This window comes from Euprymna scolopes, chromosome 36 (assembly GCF_053919585.1).
Source record: "Euprymna scolopes isolate OS-2025 chromosome 36, ASM5391958v1, whole genome shotgun sequence".
NCBI classification, from domain to species: Eukaryota; Metazoa; Mollusca; class Cephalopoda; order Sepiida; family Sepiolidae; genus Euprymna; species Euprymna scolopes.
Genome location: NC_136517.1, coordinates 54,167,060 through 54,190,097, shown reverse-complemented (window position 1 = coordinate 54,190,097; position 23,038 = coordinate 54,167,060). Strand labels below are relative to the sequence as shown.

The following is a 23,038-nucleotide window of genomic DNA, read 5'->3' as shown; positions in this document are numbered from 1 at the left end:
ACGCATTCCGTCTCCAAACTAGTGAAGAATTTAACTTTTAATAGCGTTCAGAAGATTTTTTTTTTAAATTAACCGTTAAGAGAAAGCGTGATTTTATTCTGAACTTTAACTAATCACGTTTTAAGCAACTTAGGATATAAAACAAAATCGGATGGGGGGGGGGTTCTTCCGAAGTTAGTTGGTGACGATTATAAGTAATTGCGAGATAAGATGGGAGCCAGAAATTAGGGGTGGGGGACTGAAAATGATAATATAATGGATTGATTATACAATATTTAAGATCAACTTGGTAGATAAACATTTATGGACGAGAAAAAAAAAAAAAAAAAAAAAAAAAAAAAAAAAAAAAAAATTAAAGCTAGCATTTAATACAACAGAAATACATAAATTAAATACTGAAATAAAATGTAGTTATTAATATTTGAATCTTAAAATAAAAAGTGCGAATTAATAGAGAAAATCACTTATCACAACAACGCATTCCGTCTCCAAACTAGTGAAGAATTTAACTTTTAATAGCGTTCAGAAGATTTTTTTTTTAAATTAACCGTTAAGAGAAAGCGTGATTTTATTCTGAACTTTAACTAATCACGTTTTAAGCAACTTAGGATATAAAACAAAATCGGATGGGGGGGGGGGGGGTTCTTCCGAAGTTAGTTGGTGACGATTATAAGTAATTGCGAGATAAGATGGGAGCCAGAAATTAGGGGTGGGGGACTGAAAATGATAATATAATGGATTGATTATACAATATTTAAGATCAACTTGGTAGATAAACATTTATGGACGAGAAAAAAAAAAAAAAAAAAAAAAAAAAAAAAAAAAAATTAAAGCTAGCATTTAATACAACAGAAATACATAAATTAAATACTGAAATAAAATGTAGTTATTAATATTTGAATCTTAAAATAAAAAGTGCGAATTAATATTTGCACATGCATAGAGCATTTTGACCCCTTAGCAGTTATTTTTTCAGCTAAAAATCAAATTGATTTTGTTCCACAGGTTCAAATAACCCTATATATCTAGTTTCAAACCTGTAGACCAAAAATTGACAGTAGTTTGGTAAAGACTATTTTGCAGACAGACAGGGTCACATTTAAAATATATAACCATATATATATATATATATATATATCTACAGACACGTGTTTCAACGTACCATGGCTAATCAGCATAGCTGACTGTACTTGGGCTCGAACCTCCAACCATAGGTACTATGATTGAATGTAGGTACTGTTACACCACAATACCGCAATTGAAATTATGTGCTATTTTTATTGGTTTTAAAGTTATGTTGATTTTTTAACGATAATTAAATTTGATATAGAGCGTCTCCTAGGAGATCTAGGAAGTTGTCTTTTCTTAGATCCAAATGATTGCACTTCTCTTCTTTTTTTTTTTTTCTTTTTGACGTAAACAAATAAATATTATTTATTTTACTTATAAAACTATTATCTATGGGCACATTTTGCCATATCAGTATTCACACTTGATCATAGTAACTATGGTTAGAGGTTCGAGTCCTGGTATAGTCAGTTATGCTGATGAATTATGCTATGTAGAAACATGTGTCCATGGGTGATCGTTCAGATCTAAGGGAAAACTACTTTCTCGATATCCTAGGAAGAAGACACACTATACCAAATTTAATTATCCTTAAAAAAGTCAAGAAAAAAAAATCTCCATGTATATAATTAAATAAGTTCAAATGTATTGAGCTAAAATAAGCAATACTTTTTTTCAAAAGTGCTCAATACATATGTAGAGTTATTTTTGGAGTGACGATTAATATTGTGGAAACATAGATTAATCTGCATTGGGTTATTCTTGATGTTTATATAATTTAACTTGTAATAGCTCTATATATGTATTGAGCACTTTTGAAAAAAAAAAAATTTTTTATTCATTTATTTTTTAATTTAATTTTTTTTTTTTTGAACCCCATGAGGATATGATTAATATTGATGATTAACAAAGATTTGTTTTTTTCTGATTTTTATGTAATTTCACTTGTATGTAAATTATCAAACTCTGTGGACCATTTGACCGCCTTTGGTTGCATTTTATCTATCAAAAACATTGCTGTCATGGTAACCAGCTTGTATTTAATAAAATTTACACTCCTTTCCAACCATATTGAATACAAATAAACTTCAGTCTTTGCTTAACTTATAGACATAGTTTCAATCATGAAACTATGTTTTTGGTTTCAGTTTCAATTCTAGCTGATGGCACTAAAATCATATTTTTTTTTTACTTTTGAAATCATTACTATATATTTGGTACAATTGACTCTATAATAATAAATTCTGCGTAAATTAAAATATATTTAAGCATATTTTATGATCTGGCAGTGCTGGGCACCCCTGATAGTATTTTTAAATAAATTCTGTGAATATTCTCTAGAATATGACTATCCTTTATGTGTGCTATCCTTATTATAAAATCCTAATTTCTCGTTTCTTCTATTCAGCTTGAACTGTTGGACGCAGCTCTTGAGCAGAACACAATAATATGCGTCAATTCACCCGCAGGCAAGACGTTCATCGCAGTCATGCTCATCAAAGAGATGGCTGTCGATGTTCGACCCATGCCCATGGACTTCAATAAACGCAAATTCACGATCTTTATTGTATCCTCAGGTAAGTAAAGAATCACTTTCATGTGATTATCTCTTATTTCTGATTATTTTTCAATGATTTCTGAACAACAAACATTTATGCAAGTTTTTTACTTAAAAAAAAATTTTTTTTTTTTATTGTTGTTAAATCCAGAAAATGATGATTATTATAACTAGGGCTATGACAACAGCATATTCTTTTCATTGTTTTGACTTTCGAGTATATATCCGGCACAGTTAATCAGCAGAGAACCACATCACTCTGTATAAAAGCATATAAGATATTAACGGATACACACTCGAGAGTCAAAACAATGAAAAGAATGTGCTATTGTCCGAGCCCTAGTTATAACTAACAATTTGATATAAAACTATTCTTTTTTTTATATATAGGGGTCGTCCAGTGTTTGTTTTTTTTCTTATCTATATATATATATATATATATATATATATATATATATATATATATATATATATATATATATATAGGGAAAAATGTGTGTGTGTGTTTGTATGTCTCACAAAATCTTTCCAAACACGCAACGGATCCTTGCAAGATTGGTATCATTTTCAGGCCTGATCCTTCGGGCGACACATATCGAAAAATTGGCCAAAAACATTCATTCCTTCACCCTCAACTGGGCAGTTTTGTACAAGGAGTTGTCGCTTTTTCTTCCGACATTTTAGCAAGTCATCGTCACTGTTGGGTTGACTACACTTAATTTCAATGCTCCCGACTTCCGGTTGCATGATAGAAACCTTGGCTAAGACGTTACGTTTTTTTTTTTGTTTTTTTTTTCACATTATGGGTTCAAGCCTGCCTGCCTACTACCACTTTTTTTTTTTTTTTTTTTTTTGACACCTCTCCTCACCCAAACTGCCTACTGTTGTTTTGATTCTCACCTCCCTCCCCCACTACTACCTCTTTTTTTAACCCACCCCACCCCCGGTGTTCCTTGGTACCCCCACTAGTATAAATATATAACCAAAAATTTTATATATATATATATATATATATATATATATATATACACACACATACAGAGTGCATTCGGTGTTTGAGAACATTTATATACATTTTTAAGGATAATAAAAATATAAACAACACCACATCTGTAATTAAAGAAAACGACATTGGTACATAAGCAACATTCTTATTTAATAAATTCATTCAATGAAATCTTCTGCTTTAATGACGGCCTCTATTCAAGACCTAAACTTTTGGTAGGTACATATAACATGATCCTCATCGATGTTGTCTATTACTCTGACTAAGGATGCTTTCAGAGAATCTTTTGTGTTGTGAAGATGTCTATTAATATCTCTCTCAACAACACCCCACATGTAATAATCCAACGGATTAAGGTCTAGAGAGCTTGGAAGCCATAAGTTGGTCAAAGTTCTTTTTGTCTGAAAAAAAAAAAACAAAGCATGTCTTATTCAGCAGAATATTTCAGTTTGTTTAAAAGTTTCTTGGATCTCACTAGATGATTTTCTTTTGGTGATGTCGGACATCACATAAAACTTGTATCAAAGATTCTGATAGACAGTCCTTTGAATTGTGGCTCCAGAGACACCAAAGTCTTTTGCAATTGATCCCATTGACTTCTGGGGGCTCTTGTCAATGATATTCTGAACTTGTTAAATAAACTCCTGTGTTCTAATGCTGTCAGAGAAATTTGGCCATCAATATCTTCTAATTCTTTGTGACCTTTAAAAACAAAAGATCAGGTGACTTTAAGAAATTGTGCAATTTGCAAATCGCTGTGTTTTGACATCGTTGCAACTATTAAAGCATGTCTTTTCATTTCCTGTGTTAGTTTGTTATCTCCCTTGATTGATTGTCTGTAAAAAAAAAAAAAAAGGGTAAAAGTTAATATACAGGAAAGAATTAATAAAATAAGTGATGTTCTCAAACACTAGATGCACCCTGTATATAAAAGTTTTGGTTCTTGTCTAAAATTAAACCTAATTAAAAAACAAAAATACACAAAAATTTGTATGATGTATATATCTGTCATGAAATGAAAATGTCAGATTCCGAAAATCACATAAATTTATCACAGTTTTTTTACTAAAAAAAATAAAATTTTATGAGGAAGCGAGGATGGTGTATTTCACTAATATTTAAAACTTTAAAAAAAATGTATTTTGGGGTAAACTAGACCAGGTTTCATGAGGAGAGGGAGCCGACTATTTTCAATGTTATCTCTTCTGATACAGGAGAGATGAATGACTTATTTTTATTTTCAGTACATTAAAATATGAGAGAATGGGCTGGGCAAAGATGGAAGATAGGTGGGGTGAGAGAGATGTGAAAAAAACAGGGAAGGAGAAGAGATAAAGAGGGAAGTTTTTAATATAAAGATATTATACACACTTTGTTAACCTTTTCTTTTCTTTTTTTTTTTTTTTTTTTACCCAAGACAATGCCAGGTAACCTTGCTCATATATTATAAATGGGAAAATTAAGATATGGGTGCTTATTTATATTGAAACTCGAGAGAAATATGGCAGTTCAAAATAAAATGACAGGAAAACATGTATATACTTACTCATCAGTGAAGGATATTAGTGTATGCTAAAAAATTAATGAAAATAAAAAAAGTAGAATTTTCAACAAAAAATAAGTTTACTGTTTGGAGCCCACTTTTTTTTTTATTAAAATTCTACTGGATACTTTTCCATAATTTTTGGTGTACACTAATATTTTTAACTGATAAGTATACAAATTTTTCTATAATTTTATTTTGAACTGTTTTATTTCACTTGAGTCTCATTACAAATAAGCAATTTTTTTTTTTTTTTTAGATAGGAGTCGCCACTTACCAAGGACCAGAGGCCACTCGAGGATAAGGGTTATAGAGTGTTCAGCAGTCAATGGGATAATATTGTAGTAATGGAAATTTGGTAAATTGGATTAATTTGTTTATGTTGGACTTGAAGACAACCAAGTTGTAGTCAACTAGGAAGCAGGCAAATTAAAGAGAGTTCCACAGGCGTGCAGTTCTAAGAAAGAAGCTTTGTTCATGGAATCTATGTTGTGATTTAGGCACAGATAAAGAATGGGGAAAATTATTGACAGCTAGACGGGTGTTTTTCGTGTAAGATTGGTGAGGGGGACCAGAGATTGCTGTATGAGATGTGTCCTAGGAGAACGAACACAGATAGGAAGTTTATTGTAAACTTTTAGATATATACAGATTGGTCAGGGACGTTAAATGTGTATGTCATATCATCTCTGATGTTTGATAATCTGGTAGACATGATTAAATTTTTTTTTTTTTTTTTTCTTTTTTTCAGAATCTCAGTTGGAGAGCCAGGCGAAGGTAATTGCTCATCACACAGACTTAGTTGTTGCTCATTATGCTGATGATGAAATACTGAGCAGCTGGGATAAAGAAGAATGGAGAGCCGAACTGCTGAAGCGCCAGGTGCTGGTCACCACTGCTAACTTCTTGCAGAAACTCTTGGAGCGTGAATATTTCTCCTTGGCTTACGTAAACCTGCTTCTCATCGATGAGTGTTCTAATATCTGCAGCAGCCAAGCACACATGGAGGTAAATTCGTCTCGCCTTGCTTTTCTTTTTGTTTTAGTATTATTTAGTATACATCACTGCGCTGCTGTATGGATGTGAATCTTGGACAACCTATAGCCGCCATTTGAGAAGTCTGAAGATCTTCCACATAAAATGTCTCCAGAAGATCCCTGGCATCATATGGAGGTACAAAGTTCCGCACAGAGGTATTGGGGAGAGCAAGCAGCTACAGTGTGGAATTCATTATGATCCAATGCTAACTCTGGTAGCTGGAGCACCATCATTTGAATACCCAGCTACAGACTAGCTACCGCGTAGAATCCTCTATGGTCATTACTTCAAGTGCTGGTAGGCAGAGGAAGCGTTTCAAAGACCACATCAAGAGATCCCTGAAGAGGTGTCAAATAGACCTCTCTTTACTAGAGAAACTTGCTTCCTGCTGAGATCTCTGGTGCTTCCTCTGTTCATAGGGAGTGGACTGTATTGAGGAGCAGTGAATACAAGACCATACAGTGAAGCATATAAAGAGGAATACTCGCAAGGCTATGCCTGCTCCACCTGGCACCTCCTTCACATACCCGATCTGTGACCGTACTATCATCATCACTCGCAAGAAGATCCTCCTCCTCATCGGATAACAATGGACAACTAAAAAGAAGAGTATTATTTCTATTATTACTTGTACCTACCCTGGAGTGTTTGGAGTTTTATTTTTTGCATTATTTTTAAACTATGCTGTTTTTCTTTTTTTGTTTTTTGTATTTTAAAAGTTAAATTTAATTATCCCAGTGTTGTATGATCCTTAAATTACTAGGTACTTGTACAGTTTAATCAAGACATTAAAAAATGAAAATATCAAAAAAAGTTTATATTATACGTATCTGTTATGGAATGAAGTTCTCCGGGAAAAAAAAAAAATTTTACTTAATTTCATCAAGTAGGTTTTTTTTTTTTTTTTTTTTTTTTCACAGCAAAAAAACAATTTATGATACTAGCAAAAGGTTTGATTTTTAGGAAGAAAAGCTAGTATTAAAGATGAGGAGGGAGTGTCTTCGCTTTGAACGGCGTTATCTCCCCGTGGCATGTTCAATAAATTCAAAGATGGCTACCTTCAACTTGCTGTCATAAAAACATGTTTTTCTGCTGTAAAAAGAATAACTACTAGATCAAATTAAGTGAAATTTTTTTTTTATAGAGATCTTCAGTCCAAAACTGATGTGTACAATATAACCTTTTTTTCGATATTTTCATTTTTTAATGTCTTGCTTAAACTCTACAAGTACTAATTATTAATTTAACCAAATTATTATAAAACTCTAATTTATTTACAGTTGTCGCAATCTTTATTTATAAAATTATTGCATGCAAATAGCTTGTAAAACTTTAAAGGTGGATTTGTTAAGAATGTTAAATGCTTTCAAAGGAAGCTACTCTTTCGGAAAAACTGACAGTGGCTAAGTGGTTAACAACTTGGAATGAAAACCTAGGTGTTCCAAGTTTGAATCGAGTTCGTTTCACAGAAACATTTTCACCAAACTTACATCTGACCTTATCTAACCTCCTAGATAGGCAGTAAATAAATATTCTTGGGAAAAAAAACTTGATTACTTTTATGATAAGGAATGATGGCAAAGTGATCATGAGTTGTTTACCATGAAAAACTTTGGGGGATTTAAAAACAGCAGTATTTTATCTCATGATTTCTCAGCATTGCTGATCAAACACTATCCTCCTTTAAAAAATACAAACAAAAACGTTTTGGATATCAAATTAATTTCTTTGCTAAACTATTTATGTTATTAATTATGTAGAGCATGGTAGATCTGAGTTGGCTATGTGCTCGTTGTCGGGATACTTTCTCAAGCTCAATGTGGGTGCAAAGGAAATATAAGTTTGAATTAAAAAAAAAAAAAAGAATCAAAATACCGTTTCACTTTGTAAATATTCCTATCACCGACTAATAGGATTTTCAGATATCAAACTTATTATGATGGTATTCCAATCTTTGTCCCCAGTTCTGATACAATTACAGATTCTATTCTAAATTTCTGATTCTGATATGATTACTAGTTTTGATTATTTTATAACTTCTAAATATTTAGCTATAGTTATTTTTTCATTTGAATTACCATAAAAACTTGTGTCATATATGCAAATGTAAAAATACACTTGTGGTGGTCGTGGGGTGGGAGGTTTAATCTATAGATTTTAATTTTGCCAGCAATTTAAAATTATTAATTATTTATCATTTTTTCATAAATGCCACAATGGAAATTTAAAATTTTTGAACGGAAACAAGCAAAAGAAAAAATAAATAAAAACAATTTTGGGGGGGCTTCGGAAAATAGTTTACAAATTTTTCTGAATCCGATGCCATAGAAAGTTTCAATTTTGATTAATCGTATCAGCACTATTATATGCACAAATTTTATTATCATAATCTATTATTGTTCTGTCTCTTGTCTTTAGGTGATGAAGATATGCGAAAAGTGCCAGCATATAAGCCAGCCCCGGATCGTCGTTTTGACGGCCACTTTGCTTTCCAGCAAGTGCAAAGATCCCGTTGAACTTGAAAACACCATCACAATGCTGGAAACCACATTTCACTCAACAGCTGAAACTTCAACTCTTGTCTTTTCTGAACGACATGGCACCAGTCCAAAGGAAGCCCTCTACGACTGCAACAATGATTTTGATGAAATCCAGCAAATGCCCGACGTTGCTGTCGTTCTACAAGAGGCGCTTTTGTTTATTGATGAGTGTGTTCTGTCCGAAAAGGAGCTGGAAAACTGCAAGGACCCTCTTCAGGTGCCGAGGACGGTTCTTTCCGAATGCCTGAATATACTAGACGTTCTCGGTCCTTGGTGCGTGAACCATATCGCGGAGATGTTTATAAAGCAGGTGGACAAGTTAGTATTGCATGAGCAATCTGATCTCAGCAAGATGGTGCTGCGTTACACGGCGACTCAGTTGCGTCTTGTCACTCGGATTTTTGAGAAACTATTTAACATCGATTATTGCATCGATGAGTTCATGAAGTTCGTGACTCCGAAAGTCATCAAACTAGTCAACATTCTGCGCAGTTATAAACCTGAATTTGAATTTGTGATATTGCGAGATGAAGAATCTGACGGGATGCTGGATTCCGATGATGACACCATGGACGACATGTCCGACTCTGATGACTGCGATAACTCCGGGCATCAAAGTAAAGATTTACATATCACCCTCAAGCATCCCACTGCTAGAGGGGAGAATTCTGCAGCAGATCCCCTTGAGCAGGATGAGGAAAAGAAACTGTGCGGATTGATATTTGTGGACTGTAAATACGTTGCTTACGCGTTGAATAAAGTGATCGAAGAGGTGTGTGCGTGGGACGAGAACCTATGTTTTGTGAAGAGCAGTCACATCACCGGTTACAAAAACGGCGGCAAAAGAGATTCAACAAATTTCCGGAAGCACGAGGAGGTTTTACGCAGATTCCGGATGCAAGAGACTAACCTGCTGGTAGCAACATCCAATTTTGAAGAAGGTATTGACATTCCGAAGTGTAACCTTGTGGTTTGTTTTGACCCCCCGAAAGATTACAAATCATACAGTCAGTCGAAGGTAAGAACCGATTACTTATTGTTTTCACATGAAGTGTATTTTCAGCATCCAAATAATGCTCGCAGCTGAGATGAACAAGTTTAGCATGACACTATTGTCACTGAAACATGCCATGCCTTTCCAAACGTGTCTTGTGCTCCCTCAACGTACATATCCCCGACTAACCCAACAAGCAACAAAATCCTACCCTTTCAGTGTTGGTATCTAGATGCCCGAAAACCTTTTACTCTGATAGTTTCTATTAGACTTTGGAATTCCTTCCCTGTTTTCTGCTTTCCTGACTGTACTAACCTGCAAAAGTTTAAATGTAATGTGAACAAACATCTCACTGCTAAATTCCCCAGAGTCCTCTGTTAGATACGATCCCAAATAGTAGCTGCTTACTTTCCAAGTGGCAATATGCTTTATTTAAAGTGAAAAAGAGTATACAAAAAAGAAAACAAACACATAAAAAACAAAAATATTTTCAGATTTTTTTTTTTTTTTTTTTTCATTAAAAAGTCTTACAAATATATTTACATGTTTTTATAGTCAGTAGGATTTTATGTGTAAAGGAGCTTCGTTGTGTATAAGTTTTTTTGGGGGATTTTTTTTTTTTTTTTTTTTTACACTTATCAAGGCCTGAAGGCCACTTAAGGATAGAGGTTAATGAGTGTAAGGTTGTCAGTGAGACAACAGTGTAATGATTAGTAGTTGTGGAAATTGGGTAGAATTTGATTACTTAAGAGGACAGTTCAACAAGAATTGTTTACATTGGACTTGAAAACTACCATGTTGTAGTCAGCTGGAAAGCAGGCATGCTGTTCTAGGAAGTAAACTTTGTTCAGTGCTTCTGTAATAGCACTATTAGTAATCTAACCCTACCTCCTTGAAGATTACAAATTACACAATCAAAGGTAAGAACTGATTACATGCTGTTTTCAGGTTAAATATATTTTTCGTGTCCTAATGCTAACAGTTGAAATGAATGAGTTTAGCATAGCACCATATCTGATGTCACTCACATATGCAATGACTTTCCAAATGTGTAAAAGAAAAAAACCCACATATTTTCAACTTTGTTTTCTTATAAATATATTTACAGTGCATTTTGAACAGCAATAGGATATGTTCTATATGTCTAAAGGAGTTTTTTTTTTTTGTGTATGAGTTGCTTTTTTATAATAGTACTGAAATTTTGAGATGAGGATTGATAATTTGGATTATTCGGATTACTGTTCTCATCTTGAGTGTTATTTAACGTTTTGGTCGATGTAACTTTTTACCTTCTTCAGGTGTCTTTTGTTGAACTTGGGAATTGTGCATGAAAATTTGAACGGAACCTTTTTTTAATTTCATGAAGATAGCATACTCTCATTCCATGAGCAATGACCACGTAGAAGTTTTTAATAATTCTGTACCTCTATAAGACCACCATTCGCCCATGTATGGAGTATTGCTGTCACATTTGGGCTGGTGCATCTGCTGCTTGTGTCTCACTCCTGGACAGGGTTCAAAAGAGAGTCGCCAACCTGATAGGTCCTGAACTGTCATCTAAGCTTCAGCCTCTATCCCATCGACGAAATGTTGCATCTCTCTGCCTGTTCTACAAATACTTTAATGGTGGCTGCTCTGACGAACTGCAAGCACTTGTACCTCCTCGATGTGACTACCCTCGACAAACCCAACAAGAAACTAAGTCCCACCCCTTTACAGTAGAGATCTCTAGGTGTAAGAAAGCCTTTTACTCCAATAGTTTCTTCCCCAGAACTGCAAGTCTTTGGAACTCCCTTCTGAGATACTGCTTTCCCAACTGTACTGATATGCAGAAGTTCAAGTGTAACGTGAACAAACATCTTTCTACTCATCTCCCTTCATAATGCCCCCGCAAATTGTCCCCGATAGTAGCCCCCTACTTCAAAGTGGCACTTGCCTTGTTTGGGGTGAAGATTGAATTAAAAAAAAAAAAAAAATTTGCAATTGTATTGTGTTGTACAATTGCAGGTTACTTAAGACTTCCATTCAATCGTGGCTGATGGAACTAGAGCATGCTACCTCTGTGGATTAAATAAACGGATCCATTTGAAATTCCATGCATGATTCTCAACATTTTGTGTACAGTGTTGTCAGATCGAGTTATGGGTTTTGTGTGAAGGAAAACTTGCTTTCAAATTGATCACTAGAATTGATGGGATCTGATAAGAGAAAGAGTCCTCATTATTTTAATTTAAATAGGTGTGAATCTGATAATGAAAAGAGAGCCTTGATAATTTTTCCGATGACTTAGAGAAATAAGAATTATTAATGTTATCATAAAAGAGTAATGGCATTAAGGCATGCATATTTCTTCCTCTCCATGACTTTTTGATTTATGCTGATCATATTTATTTACCGGCACTTGTATCAAGACATTAAAAAATGAAAATATCGAGAAAAAAAAAAGGTTATATTGTACATATCCGTTTTGGACTGTAGATCACCGAAAAAGAATTTCACTTAATTTTATAGAGTAGTTTTTTTGTTTTTTTTTACAGCAGAAAAACACATTTTTATAACAGCACATTGAAGATAGATGTCTTGGAATTTTTTGAACACGCCACGGGGAGATAACTCAATTTAAAGCGCCGACACTCCCTCCCCATCTTTAATACTAGCCTTTCTTTCTAAAAATCGAATCTTTTGCTCGGTATCATAACAAATTGTTTTTTTTTTTTTTTTTTGCTATAAAAAAAAAAAAAAAAAAATAAAAAAAAATTGCTAAGTGAAATTTGTTTTCGGAGAACTTCATTCCATAACGGATATGTACAATTTAAACTTTTTCGATATTTTCATTTTTTAATGTCTTGATTAAACTGTACAAGTACCTATTTACCTGTATTCGGTTTGTTGTATTCAGTTACTTGAAAAAAAAAGGGGGGCTAGCATGCCAATGAGGTACCCCATATTGGCTATCAAAGAAGCTGCTACCAATCTTGACACTTGGATCTTTTTTCTGAATCTGATGGCTTTTATATTTGATGTAATTTTTTTTAATGGTTTTGTTGGTGCATGTGGCAACACCAGGCCCAGGTTTATTTTATTGGTGATCCTAACACAGGGATAGTGTTTATTTATCCCATATGTAGAAATAACAGTGCATAATTACACACATTGTACATGTTAGGTGTTTATGATGAAGAATGTTAATCAGTATTTGTTTTAATGGCTTAAAATTAGGCAATCACTTATCAATATAATCCTGATGTCAATTTTTTCCAAATACTCAGATTATGACCTCAAAAGACATCCAGTAGTGAGGCTCCATTTGGGGACTATAGAGTTGTCCCTTGGTTACCATTGCTCTCAGGTCCACTTTGGCCCTAAGTAGTAATACCTGTTAGGGCATCAAGTGCTACCAGATCAAGCTGTCTAAAGATACTGGCTTCTTGACCAAAAATGCCTTCAGCATTGATATTTTTTCCTTTCTCTTTACAAAACTCAATCATGTTGTTCTGCAAAGTCAAAAACAAAAATAATTTTTTACTACAAAACAATCAAACCAAACACCAGGAATAAATATGTCAAGATATAAGCAACTTGAAGAATAAAAACTTTTTTTTCCAAAATTACTAGATTCAACATTAAGTAATTAAACCAAACCAAACCCACTATATACTTGTTAGCAAAAACATTTAAGACTCATTACTTTTCTAACTTGAAGAAAGTATTCACAACAGCAGCTGTTAAGGCATCTGGGACAATGAAGTAAGCCATTGCAGTTAAAGACTGAACTTTTGCTTTCTGTAGGTCTTGTTTGCTGTCCCATAAGTCGAGGTACAACCAGTTTTATTTACTATAATTTCTAATAAAATTCTAAATATATTACTAGTTTATACCCGCTCCTTGAACAGTGTTGGCACAGTACCTGGGTATGTCAATCTCCATCTTTACCTAACTTCAACTGCTTTATAGCTAGTACAAAGAAAAATATTTGAAGTCGTCTCCTTCCCTAAGTGGGATGATGTGACACAAGGGTTAGAAAATTAAATATGAAAAGTCAGTGTTCTAGAGGAAGAGCATTCTAGTCTGCAAAACATGCCTGGTCAGCCCAATAGGGACCCCTCAGGCAATTAACAATAAACTTAACTTCTCAAAATAAGAGAAGATAAAGCTTAGGAGGGTGGCCCTCCTGGAACTACACAGGACCAGAGGCATACCTCAGTCAACGGGGAACAAGCTATCTAGAAAATGGCCTTGACTTTAGTGCCAAGGAAAAAAGTAGGAGGAAAAAAAGGGCTACTTGATATTTACATGAGAAAGTAACTATGATGAATGTATTTACATATTGTTTTTTATTGGCAAAAACTGTGCTCTTGTGGTGTAATGATATTTTGAACAAATTCATTTCGTGTAAAAGCACTATTATATACTTAGGTGTCAATGTCGAAATTAGTATAAATTCCAGTAGGAAAATAATTAACCGTAAAAATAAAATTGAATTATAGTTTTTATCATATGTTTTAATGTGGAACATTTCTTTGCAACTAATTCTGTATAACAAACTGACTTATCTCCCTTGCTTTCCTTGAAATTCGTCATTGAAAAAAACAAATTGTTAGATGCTAGTGTCTATGATTTTCTTTTTTGTGTGTGAAAAAACGAATCTAACACATCTTCTATGGGGTTATTTTTTAAAGTTTTTCAATTTTTTTATTAATTTCAACATGGCACTTAAATATGTAAAAGTGTTTTTATCTAAAATGCATTTGTTTGAAATTCATTTATAGTGCACAAGTACGGCAAAAATGTTAGGAATTTAAAAAAAAAAAAAAATAATTCACTTTAACTAATACCAAATGCTCTTTATGTCTTTTTTTTTTTTTTTTTTTTTTGCAAATTATAAAAAAAAATATTTATGTTGATTACTTAAAATTTATGAAACATGTGTCAAAAAAAAAAAAATCATTTAGACTTCTGAGAGATTTGAATTTTAATATTGGCATCGTAAAAAACTACTGCTTTAGTACTCTGCCTATTCTTTTTTATCAACCAATCACATTTGAACTTATGTGTGAACATGTTTCTGAATTTTGGAGATTATTCGTATTATTTGGATTCCTTTAGACTACTGATGTTGAGTATTATTTTCATGTTTCATTCAGTCTCTGTAACCTCTGGGAATCTTTTGGTCGGACTCGGAGGTGGGATGGGGGATCTTTCTGTCGGACTTGGGAATTTCAAACCGAACCCCTTATTTAATATATGGAGGTAGCATGCTTTTGTTCCATTATTCATGACTGGGTAGAGGTGCTAGGTAATTTGCAATTGTATTTTAGTATCGCCTGCACTGAGAATTGAACCTTCAACCTCTAGAAGAGTGTAAATTACAACTGAATTTTGCCAAGTACTTTATCTACTACGCCATTGATCCTTGCAAAGGTTTCATTGGCCGAAATGTTGTGAAAGTGACACTCAAGATGAGAACAATAGTCGTAAGAATCCAAATAATATGAATAAATGAATGTTTTCATCATGTAAATTTTGAATAGGAAATTCTTTTCTAATCGTTTTGTTTGTGATTATTTTTTTTTTTCTTTATTAGGCTCGTGCACGAGCGAGGAATGCAAATTTTCTGATGCTCGTTGACAGTGAGAAAGCGAAACCATTCACTACTGAATTAAAAACCTACAAAAGAATTGAACAGGTAACTAGATTTAATTTCTTCATACTCTTTTTTTTTTATTTGTATATTGAAAGGTAACCCTAAAACAATAGGACTAATATATATAAAAAGGGTGTGTGTGTGTGTGTGTGTGTGTGTGTGCAGAATGATCTGTAACTACTCTGTCAATTTTTGATCTACAGATTTAGACCTGTTGATTTGGCTTTTAGCCAGTAAAAATAGCTGCTAAGGGGTCAAAATTGAAACTTGGCACGTGTAAGTTGACTCTAAGTCCTCCTCTACAGATGCGCAAATCTACATTTATGTGTTAAAGTCTATTGATTTTTAGAGTTTTGATATCCATCTGTCGTTAGCTCAAATAATAATAAATAAACGCTGGAGCACTAGATATTTTAGTTTCAATTCTAGCTGATGACACCCAAGTCATATTTTTTTTTTAACTTTTGAAATCACTACTGTATATTGGGTACAATATAAAAATCAATAGAGAATTATAATAAAAATGCAAAATCTGCATAAATTAAAATATGTACTAGCCTATTATTGTCTATAATATAAAAGCGAAAATGTGTGTTAGTGTGTGCATTTTTTTTTTTTTTTTTTTTTGTATATCCAGCAAAGGCTTTGATGGAGGGTCATGACATCATAAGTTATTGTGGCTGTGACAGCTAGTGCATTACCATTTTTTTCCCTTCTTTTCCTCTTTCGTGTTTCAGGTTCGAGCTTGCCTACTGCAGTTAATATTTTTTTCTTTTTTTTGCGGTCACATGGGCACTCACTGCTATTTTGATTCAAAGAAAAGTTGTTTTGATTCATTTATTTTATTTTTATTTGTGTGTGTGGGGGGGGGGGAGGGGTGTCCAACGCATGGGCAACAAAAGTGCTTCTCTTCTTATCCCTTCTGCCAAAATATCTGGTCGGGAAATTATCACCCACTTTTTTTTTTTTGAGCAATTCCGTTTTTTATTTTTGAAATTGTTGTAGGGGTATCTAAGAAAGTGCTCGATATCCTTTGTATAACACCTGTGTCCAAATTTTACTTCATGCCCACTTGGGCAACACCGGGTGTCCATGCTAGTCTATTATATAAATCTTACCTGATTGCTTTTGTGTTTGTTTGTATGTCTGCTAAAAACTTTGTCATTTACATTCAACTGGGTTGAAATCAGAACTATCTTAAAGAGTAATGCTTCGGATGCATAATATGTGAAAATTAGAAAAAAAAGATTAACTCTATGGTGGTCAACTGGATCTCCTTTTTGGAAGGGAGGTCCGATTTTCGTATCAGTTTTCACACGTCCTGCACGTGTAATTAACTAAAACTGTTTAAAAATGTTATTTTACAATGTCGTGATATCATAAGCACTTGTTTGCCCATAACTTTTTGCCTTCTTCCCCTTTGTCGCGTTTCATGTTCAAGCCCAGCCATCGTGACTCTTTTTTTTTTTTTTTTTTTTTCACTCCTGATATTTTGATTGAAAGAAAAGTTGTTTTAATTCATTTATTGTTTTTATTTCCTTTAGTTTTCAAATTGTTGTGGGGGTATCAACGTTGCCCACGATGAAAGTGTTCAATATCCTTAATATAGTAGGTGTGTCCAAACAGAACTTCATGTCAACCCGGGCAACGCTGAGTATCCATGCTAGTCTATTATATAAGGGAGAGATGTCTGTGTGCGTTAGTGAGTTTGTTTTATTCAGGGAAACCAAAAAGTATACCCTCCTTTGGACACAGAATTAAAGAAATAATACATGAAATCAATGAAAACCCCGACAATATAATTACTCAAAAAATAAACGACAGACCACCATGGACATTACACAAACCAAAAACCGACCTAACACTTACTGCTTACAAGAAAAACATTACAAATAATATAAAAACAGAAGCAACTTCGGAGAACTAAGAGAAAAATATGCAGAATACATAGAAATATACACCAATGGGTCTAAAATTATAAATGGAACAAGTGCAAAATCAATATCAAATACGACTGCCCAACGAGGCTTCAGTATATACAGCCGAACTGCAGGCCATCAAAATAGCTCTCAAACACATCAAAGACATCAACGAATTCATAATATATACAGACTCGCTATCCTGTATCATGGTCCTTGGAGAAAAATCTAAACACCCTTTTATCACAGAAATTATACAAGAATACAACAAAATAACCAAAAAAAAACAATAAAAAAATTATAATAGCCTGGATACCAAGCCATGTCGGCATCCCAGGAAATGAAAAGGCAGACAAACTGGCTAAAGAAGCCACAAACCACCAAATGAAAAAAATTAAAATAACCACACACAGACCTAAAAAGAAAAATCAACGAATATATAGGAAACTAGTGGCAAGAGGAATGGAACAAATGCACTGCAAACAAATTGCACAAACACCAACCAATAATTAAAAAGGAAAAACAAAATATTTTTAAGGGAAGAAGAGAAGAAATTGTACTAAACCGAATACAAATTGGACATACAAAATTAACTCATTCCTACCTAATCAAAGCGGAGGAAACACCAAATTGCACACTCTGCAAACTCTGCAACCAGCAACTAACAATTAAACATCTACTGATGGAATGTAGAAAACACAAACACACTCGGAAGAAATATTTTAAAACAACAAACATTAGAAAAGTGTTCCAAAAAGTGGAACCCCAACAAATCAAACTATTTAAAAGAAACAAATGTATTCAAACTCCTATAAAGTAAACAAGTAAAATTCATTTTAGAAAAACAAACCTCTTACAACTAAAACAATTTTTCGGAAAACCTAAATCATCTTGCTTCAAAAGATAAACTTTTCAAGAAACTTAAAATATTTTTACAAGAAACTGAAAACCTATTATATCAACAAAACTTTTTTGGCATTAAATGACTCTTAGAGGTTGAAATGCCATTAAACAAACACACTCACTCACTAGTGAGTTTGTATATCTGCTAAAAACTTTTGTCATCCACATCATACATGCACCAACTCAGCGTCATTAGAAAAAGCCATCTCTTGGACAAATAATATCTAAAGATTAGAAAAAATGGCCAATTCTTTCATGTAGAAATTGCGTTTTATTTCAAGGGGGTCACCTATTATCGTCTTTTTCTAAATGATTTCAACATCCGTGCATGCATCAACCATTGTTTTCTGAATTAGTTTAAATACAAGAAATTTTTATGTGATTTGTGATGAGATGGATTAGAAGATTTTGATAACCATTAGTTTTGAGGTTCGTGCACTCTTATCGGTGGGCTTTTTTTTCATTCAAACAAGTTTCTGTAATGTACAAATTACAATTTCCTTATTCCGATTTTTTTTTTTTTTTTTTTTATCAGCAGTTTAAATCAACTGAGGGTTAAATTTATATTTAAAAGAAAAAAATTCCAATCCAATTATGATTCTTTAATTAAAACAAAAAAAAAAAAACTTTCATTTTCGATTTTAGTCACATTTTTTTTTCTATCCATTAAAATATACTTCAGCGGATTTTATGAGCCCCTCTCTCCCTCCTTTGATGTCATTTTTTTTTTTTTTTTTTTTTTCTGGATAAATTAAAATATTTAAGTGGATTTTATGACCAGAAAATACCGCCAAATGAAAAAAATAAATAATTTATGGAAAAAATAAATGAATAACCAATCGTATAATAAAAATAAATGAATAACTGATCATTTAAAAATAGGAATGAATAACTGATCGTATAAAAATATGAATGAACAACCGATCGTATAAAAATATGAATGAACAACTGATTGTATAAAAATATGAATGAACAATTGATCGTATAAAAATGTGAATGAACAACCGATCGTATAAAAATGTGAATGAACAGCCGATCGTATAAAAATGTGAATGAACAATTGATCGTATAAAAATGTGAATGAACAACCGATCGTATAAAAATGTGAATGAACAGCCGATCGTATAAAAATGTGAATGAACAACCGATCGTATAAAAATGTGAATGAACAACCGATCGTATAAAAATGTGAATGAACAACTGATTGTATAAAAATATGAATGAACAATTGATCGTATAACAATGTGAATGAACAACCGATCGTATAAAAATGTGAATGAACAACCGATCGTATAAAAATGTGAATGAACAACCGATCGTATAAAAATGTGAATGAACAACCGATCGTATAAAAATGTGAATGAACAACCGATCGTAGAAAAATGATATTGCTGAAAAAAATAAAATAAAATAATGAAATGTCTTTTGCTTTACATTTTAGGTTTTATTACGCAAATACAACAACCAACTGGATCCGACGAAAGAAGAGTTGAATGAAATCTTGGAGAAGTTTCAGATTCCACCATTCCTGCCTTCAAATAACAATGATGAGAGCGCAGCACCACCCATCACTTTGTTCTCAGCCATTTCTATCATCAACAGGTCCGTCAGTATAAGAGTTCTTACTTTTATCATCCACATCTGGATGATTCCACAAAATAGGAGAACTTCCTCATCTTGAGATAGATCTCTAGTAACAAAAATTGCCCTCCCAAATATTTGAATCTTAATCGTGATGAGCTTAAAAAAAAAAATGTAACAAAGAAAATTCCTTTATCTGAAAATGGATCACGTCGGTGCTGATCAACCCATTTTGCATAATGGCTAGTGTAAGCTAATGGGTCGATGGACTGGGAGCGATCCTCAGTCGAGTTTTATCAAAGATTCAAAAACTGATACTTGATATCGCCTTGCTTAAACATATAGCATTATAAGATGAAGATCAAGGATAAGTAGAAAGGAGTGGACCCCTGTCTTACACGTCATTACATTTGAACCAGGTAATATTTTTATTAGATGATCACAGTCCATTTATCATAATGGTAAGCATGTTCGCTAATGTTTGTTTTTTTTGTCTAGAAAGGAGTTACCACTTATCATGGTAATCTCAGGAAGACAAGTGAATACCGTAGTTTCCCGTTGCTTTCTATCTTGATTTGGGTGTGTGTATATCCCCCCATCCCTCGTGAGTTAAACACACCTCCAGATACCAATCTGGAAATTTGTACGACTCGGTGCGATACATATATAGCGCCTAGTCTTCCTAAGTGGTCACCCATTTGGTACTGGCCAGGCTCAGTGTTGCTTAACTTCGGTGATCTGGCGAGAACCGGTGTGTCAACGTGATTGTGCCGTATATTAAAATACTCAACATTAAAAGGTGAGGATCAAGGGTAAGTGGAGTAATCCTGGGAAAGGAGTGTCACCCTTCCCTACATCTCAGTGTAGTAGCTAATGAAAATGAAACCTTCGAGTTATCCTTTACTATGGTCGATCACTGTATTTTTACTTCCCTTACCTTAAGATAGATCTCTGTTTGAAAAAACAAATGGTTCTTGTCCAGAATTCTCCCTACATTAAAAAACAAAAATAAAGAAAAATCTGTATGAAGTACTTACCCGTAACAAAAATGTCATATTCCAAGAATCATATAAATTGGTCAAGTGGTTTTATTTTTAACTAAAATCAAATTCTATAGTATCTGAAAAGTTGCCTGCCATTTTGAAAAAAAAAAAATCGCAATGGAGAAGGGAAATAACTAAAAAATAATTCATACTTACTAAATTTATGTTGTAATGCCTACAAATTCCTATTAATTGCTTAAAAATGATTTTCTTTACAAAATAAAACTATTTGATCAATTATGTGATTTTTGGAATATGATATTTTCATTTTGTCATTATACTGATTTTTCGTGTTTTTTTTTTTTTAATATAAAGGGAATTCTGAACAAGAACCCAAAAATTCCTCAGATATTTTGTATCTCAGTCTAGATGACTTCAAAAATCTAATAGAGAAATTCCTTTATCTATAGACCTTAAGTGAAATTCAATTTGGATCTATTTGATTTCTGAAATATAATGGAATTTCTTTATGTGGAGAAACATGTTGGTTTAAAAAAAAAAAAAGAAGAAAAAATTTTTATCCAAATCTGAGTAACTTTGAAAATCTAATGGAAACTTTCTTTTTTGAAGATCTCTGATAATATTATATACTAATGTATACCCTCCATTGAAAATGAGAAGAAAAAATTACACTTTGTCAGTGTTCGCATTAAAAAAAAAAAAGCACCAACCATTGACTTTTGAAGTAGAGGATTTCTTTGTGAATTCATTTCAGTCAGTGGGAATTTTCTGACTTACTATTTGCTTTCACCATTCGAAACCATTTTGTCTAACACAATCATTACTTGCTAACTTTTGTGATGAGATGGATCATCTCAGAAACGGCTGTACACCTAGTCCTTGTTAATCTGTAATTCTTGGAATTGAAATATTATAAATTTGTTTCAACTTACTCCACAATAACTCTATTTAATCTAAAAGTTCAATCATTGAACTCATTTTAATGCCAGCAGTATTGAAGTGTTGAATATCAAATATTTCATATCAGCTTCCTATTATGCTGGAAGTAATTTTCTCTATTATCGGAATCAATGTTTAATTGATTTAAAATAATCTTTTGTATTTATATAGAAAGTACTAGTTAGCAAAAAACGTTGAATTTTTTTTGTTTCAGATATTGTGCCAAGCTGCCAAGTGATGCCTTTACTTACCTGACTCCAAAATGCAGTGTAGAACGAACAGAATTTAATAATCATCTTTACTATGTAGCTGCTCTTAAGTTACCAATCAACTCTCCTGTGAAGAAGGAAGTAAAGGTGTGTAAATTGTTATGTCTATTAGAAGAGAAATTATACCCTCCCCATTTACCCTTTGATGTCGATGCTTTTAATGTTGTGAACCACCAGGATGCAAAGATTTTTTTTTTTTTTTATCCAATGGGAACCCCAACTTAAGTTTCTGAATGTTAAACTGCAAATCAAACATCTCATCCTCTTTTCCTGCTTCTCTCTATCCTTTTTCCTACTTCTCTCTTTTTCCCCTGATCTCTACATTCCCTCCTCTTCTTTTTTTTTCTTTTTATTTTTTAATAATGAGATTTATTTTGATATGTATATTTTTTTAAATTGATCTTTTTAATAAATTGTTTGATTTTTCAGGGTGTACCAATGCCTATTGAAAAATTAGCTAAAATGTCTGCTGCTCTTAAAATGTGTCAGGAACTCCAGTTACAAGGTAATTGTCATATTCAGGTCAACATCTGTTTTAAATGCTGGCATGTGTTGGACAGCTTTTAGGAATTAACTTCACTCCCAAACTAGCCTATATTTATTTATCCCTCCTTCTCTCAAATACATCCTTTTCACTTCCTTTCCATGCTTTCCTTTGTCTTCCCCTATGAACTGACCCTGCTACCTCAACTGTTCTACTAGCCCAAGAACTCTAATCCATTTTTTTTCAATATAGCCATACAATTAACCCTTTATCACCTGGTTGAACTAATTCGTTCAGTCATAAATAAATGAATATAATGGCATAAATTAAGTGGGAATGGATTCAAACACACCTTGTACGTATTAGTTTAATATCTGGGTAGATGCCAGATACCTTCAGATTGCATTGTTTACATTCAGTATGCCACTATCTGTCTCAGAGAGTGGAGGATTTTGTTTGTTGTCATAAACACACTTTTTTCAAGCACTATCGATAATAATCAAGGTAAGTTTATGAAATGCAAAAATTCTCAGTGGAAGTTTAACTAT

At 33.0% G+C, this 23,038-nt stretch overlaps 1 protein-coding gene across 1 annotated transcript in view; it reads left to right on the top strand.

Moving 5' to 3' along the window:
• LOC145260492 (endoribonuclease Dicer-like) overlaps positions 1-23,038 on the top strand; it is a 112,753-nt gene that overhangs the window by 31,663 nt on the left and 58,052 nt on the right. Inside the window, exons 4-10 of the mRNA XM_080118603.1 lie at positions 2,477-2,645; positions 5,927-6,183; positions 8,632-9,771; positions 15,332-15,433; positions 19,655-19,815; positions 21,952-22,093; positions 22,436-22,511. Of these exons, the coding sequence (XP_079974729.1) occupies positions 2,477-2,645; positions 5,927-6,183; positions 8,632-9,771; positions 15,332-15,433; positions 19,655-19,815; positions 21,952-22,093; positions 22,436-22,511 (2,047 nt within the window). The remainder of the gene's footprint in view (positions 1-2,476; positions 2,646-5,926; positions 6,184-8,631; positions 9,772-15,331; positions 15,434-19,654; positions 19,816-21,951; positions 22,094-22,435; positions 22,512-23,038) is intronic.